This window comes from Gastrolobium bilobum, unplaced genomic scaffold (genome assembly GCF_033153095.1).
Source record: "Gastrolobium bilobum isolate Gb01-03AN ecotype WA unplaced genomic scaffold, APGP_CSIRO_Gbil_v1 utg23253, whole genome shotgun sequence".
In the NCBI taxonomy this organism is placed as follows: Eukaryota; Viridiplantae; Streptophyta; class Magnoliopsida; order Fabales; family Fabaceae; genus Gastrolobium; species Gastrolobium bilobum.
The window spans coordinates 121,008-125,324 of NW_026896935.1; the positions used below are offsets into that span (position 1 = coordinate 121,008).

The 4,317-nt window shown below is 32.2% G+C and overlaps 1 protein-coding gene across 1 annotated transcript; it reads left to right on the plus strand.

The window, feature by feature from the left end:
* Positions 1 to 810: 810 nt before the first annotated feature.
* LOC133302847 (beta-carotene hydroxylase 2, chloroplastic-like) lies at positions 811 to 3,322 on the plus strand. The gene is made up of 7 exons (XM_061502667.1): positions 811 to 1,268; positions 1,348 to 1,407; positions 1,524 to 1,595; positions 2,307 to 2,441; positions 2,646 to 2,771; positions 2,886 to 2,942; positions 3,094 to 3,322. Exons 1-7 carry the CDS (start codon positions 873 to 875, stop codon positions 3,169 to 3,171), a joined length of 924 nt encoding a protein of 307 aa, XP_061358651.1. The 5' UTR covers positions 811 to 872; the 3' UTR covers positions 3,172 to 3,322.
* The last annotated feature ends 995 nt before the right edge of the window (positions 3,323 to 4,317 follow it).

Below are 4,317 nucleotides of genomic sequence, written 5' to 3' on the forward strand. Positions count from 1 at the left end.
TTATATATCAAAATAAAATAAAATAATGTTGAGTAATAAAAGGAATTTAAAATAAAATATTAGTAAAATTACTTTACTTATTATTAATGAGGTGTATCAAGTAAAAGTAAAAAAGTAAAATGACCTAGTATTAATTATTTAGTCTTATATAAAAAAATAAAAATTAATCATCTTTATAAATTTAAATTATTAAAATCAATCTCTTTCACCTTTCAAATTATGGCCAAAAATACTCTCTTATTATTTAGATATTAATATTTCTTATATTGTAGAAAATAATTTTATCTACTACATATACATAAAAGTGTGCGAGACTTATGTGAGATTATGTGAAAAGAAAAGAAAAGAAAAAATAAACCTTATACACTTTATATGTGTAAAAGATAATTTTATCTTCTATATACAATATGAGAGATATTAAAACCATATATTATTATGCCCATAAATTGCATTCAAAATATTTTATAAATTCCCATACACTTACAAGCACAATGGCTTTACTATAATTTACAAAAAAATAAAAAAATCATGGCATTTGAATTAATTTATAAAAACATCCTACACACAAATTATATATATATATATATATATATATATATATATATATATATATATATATATATATATACATATATACTACACTACCGTAATGTTTCACGAGGTTTTTTTAAATTAAAGGCCCCACAAACAAACACTTCCATTGAAATGTTCCACACACTGTAGAAAGTTGTGGTCTCTGTTCTTTCCCTTTTTAAACCTTCCCTCTTCGCATTCGCACACGCATCTCTCTCTCTCTCTCTCTCTCTCTGAACCACAGATAGAAACACAAACTCAATCTTTGTCATTTTCAAGCTCAAGCTACACTTTTTGCCATGGCGGCAGGACTCTCCGCCACCATAACCTTGAAGCCCCTTCGTCTCCACCACCAACCCTTGTCTCCTTTCATTCCCAAGCCAACCCCAACACTGCTCTTCACCCCCTTGAGATGTTTCCTTCACCGCACAACCCCTCGAATTCAAAGAATGAAAAGCTTCACCGTTTGTGTTCTCATGGAGGATCCAAAGCATGCCACCAACATCGAAACTGAAGCAGAAGAAACACCCCCTCAAGCGAATTATCCTCAAGCTGTGTCACCAAAAATGGTAGAGAAATTGGCCAGAAAAAAGTCCGAGAGGTTCACATACCTTGTTGCAGCAGTGATGTCTAGCTTGGGTATCACATCAATGGCAGTGTTATCTGTTTATTACAGATTTTCTTGGCAAATGGAGGTAGGTGGTTACTTTATAGTTGATAACACATTAGCATGTGTTAATAATTAGAATCTGAAATTGGGTTTGGTTGGTGTAGGGTGGAGAAATTCCTTGGTCTGAAATGTTTGGCACATTTGCTCTCTCATTTGGTGCTGCTGTAAGTCTTTTTAATTATGATTCCAATTCAGTTTTGGAAGGTGTTTGAATTCATAATTGAGTGAGTTTTTTGTGAATTTTGGATGATAAATTCAATTGGGTATTTCTGATTTTCAGGTGGGTATGGAGTTTTGGGCTAGATGGGCTCACAAGGCTCTCTGGCATGCTTCCTTGTGGCACATGCACGAGGTATGTTTCCAATTTTTTTTTATTCAAATTGATTTAATCTGGTTATATCATTCTCTCAACACCACTTTTTTTTATTCATAATTTGAATTTTGTTAAGAAATTTCAATCCAAAAATTTAAATTGTTTGATGAATGCACGTTAATGATCTTATATTCTATATCAAATTTTTCTAACATAAAGGAAATAAGCTCTTTATCAAGGGAACCAATGAACTTCAGCTTTAGTTTACCAATTTTTCTTTTTTCCATCTGCTTTTCACTGTTTCAGTCAATTTCTATGAAATACACTAACCAAATAAGCGTCCAAATTCAAACCTTGTCCGTTGGCGTTCAATTAAAGGCGTTTAATTAAAGGTTATAATATTTTTCATGTTGTAAGAGATAAATTTATCTCCTACACATATACATATATATATATAGAATCCATGTGGAGCCATATAAAAGAGAGAGAGAAAAAAAAACACAGGTCTGTATACTTTTATGTATATATAGTAAATAAATTTATTTTCTAAAAGATAAAAAACATTAAACTCTTAATTAAATATGATTTTTCATTTACTTGCCTGAGTCTAACACTGCAAAGTCCAAAACCCACAAGAAAAATTCTTTGATTTTGATTTCCCCTATTACAATTTATCAGCAACCAATCACTATAAACTATTTGATGGGGGCAACACAAACAAACAAGACATGAAATTTACGTTAATTGCAGTCCCACCATCGACCAAGAGAAGGACCCTTCGAGCTGAACGATGTTTTTGCAATAATCAACGCTGTCCCTGCCATCGCTCTCCTTTCCTACGGTTTCTTCCACAAGGGATTGGTCCCTGGCCTCTGCTTCGGTGCCGTAAGTGAATCTTTCATAATCTTTTTTTTTTTGTTTTCCTCTCTGTCTTTCTCTCTCTTGATTAACGGTTTTATAGAGAGTGAGATTCTTAATTAACGGTTTCATTGGGCAACTCTCACTGTGGTGGGTTACTTTTACTTATAATAATTACTTGACGATAATGCCACTGAACATTTTTATTTTGACACCCTTATCTATGAACAGGGTCTTGGAATAACAGTTTTTGGGATGGCCTACATGTTTGTACACGATGGCTTAGTTCATAAGAGATTCCCGGTGGGCCCCATTGCCAATGTGCCCTATTTCAGAAGGGTAGCTGCTGCTCACAAAGTAATGCCTATTTTCACTTTTTGACAAGAAAAAACCAAAAAATTAAAATAAAAATAAAATTGGTGTTTGTTTCTGTTTGGTCCACAAGTTCTGATTTCCGTGATTTTCTTTCAGCTTCACCATTCGGACAAATTCAATGGGGTGCCATATGGGCTGTTTTTGGGACCAAAGGTAAGATTTTTGTTTCTTATATATATTGTTCTTATCCTTGTTTGTTTCTTGTTGATTTGTTCGAACTTTAATATTATTTTATTTATGTCACTTGAGGCTTGCATATTATGGTGCTAACAACTGTTGGCTGATACTTAAATATGGCATGCAGGAAGTTGAAGAGGTGGGAGGGCTAGAAGAGCTGGAGAAAGAGATAATTAGGAGAACAAGATCATACAATAGTTCATGACAAAATCAAATATGAATCAAGAGTTGTTTCAAATAATTATCAGTGTAAAGAAAGAGTCAATGAAATGATTTCAAAATTTTGCCTGCATTTATACAGTTATTAATTACAATGATGTAAGAAAAATAGATATGAAATAATAGTAATAACATGAGGTGGTTAAAAATAATTGGTGACTTTTTGGATATCGATAATAATTGGTGCCTTTAGTTTTCGCTTTTGATTTGACAAAAAGAGAAAATGAGCCATCTTGTATTCCCCTAGTCCCAAGTGGGATGATATCAGTCAGCTACATTCCATTTACTCACAGTTGGTGGCCTTTCTGTGGGGCATTGAGCTATGTATGCCACTCAAGTATGGAAGGACCATACCCTGGCAACACCAATTACAAATGACTGAAAGATAGGGTAGGTTTTTTTTTTTTTTTTGAAATTTAATAGGGTAGGGTTTAGTTGGACTCAAATGTAGGTACATAATCTCAATGTGAATTATGATATCACAAAGTACGATTTTTGCTTGAATTGTAAACATTTGAGATTAATTTAATATCCAAGTCAAGGGATTGACCTAGTGTCTTAAAAAAGTGTGCTTGCCTACCTTGATTACTTGTGTTTAAAGCTTGGGATAACGTCTAGCAACATCAATTAATTTTCTTAAATGCAACGGATAATGTGAGAATGTATTCTCAGAATTGGTTATAAAAAAAAAAAATAATTAATAACAAATTCTTTTAACTCATAGGGCATGTGTATTTTATGTTGGGATAGGTTATTCTACATATTATTATTTTTTTATGTCTATCTTGCCTACCATTCTCAAATATCGTTAGATCAGAATCTCAAAAGGAGAGATAAATGATAAATGTTAATTGAAATTCTAATCTAACAGTGCTGAAAAGTGATAGGCAAAAAAGACATAAAAAAAAGGTATGTAAAATAATTTATCTCTTTTATGTTTGGTGATTATCAACGAGGTCGCAATAAATTATTATAAGTAAATTCAATATTACATTTAGCACAAAACCTTGAGGCCGGTCTTAAGATAGAGTCCATGAGTTATTTCACTTGTATGTCCTTACTTAGTTTATTTTTAATCAATGTGAGATATACTTGAATTTCTAACAATTTATCCGTTTATCCTTAAAACAAT

What these genes read in the sequence shown, in the direction of transcription:
- LOC133302847 (XM_061502667.1), top strand. Translation starts at nt 873, where the DNA reads ATGGCGGCAGGACTCTCCGCCACCATAACCTTGAAGCCCCTTCGTCTC. An exon ending in GATTTTCTTGGCAAATGGAG is followed by an intron (nt 1,269 to 1,347) that starts GTAGGTGGTTAC and finishes TGGTTGGTGTAG; the next exon opens with GGTGGAGAAATTCCTTGGTC. An exon ending in CTCTCTCATTTGGTGCTGCT is followed by an intron (nt 1,408 to 1,523) that starts GTAAGTCTTTTT and finishes TCTGATTTTCAG; the next exon opens with GTGGGTATGGAGTTTTGGGC.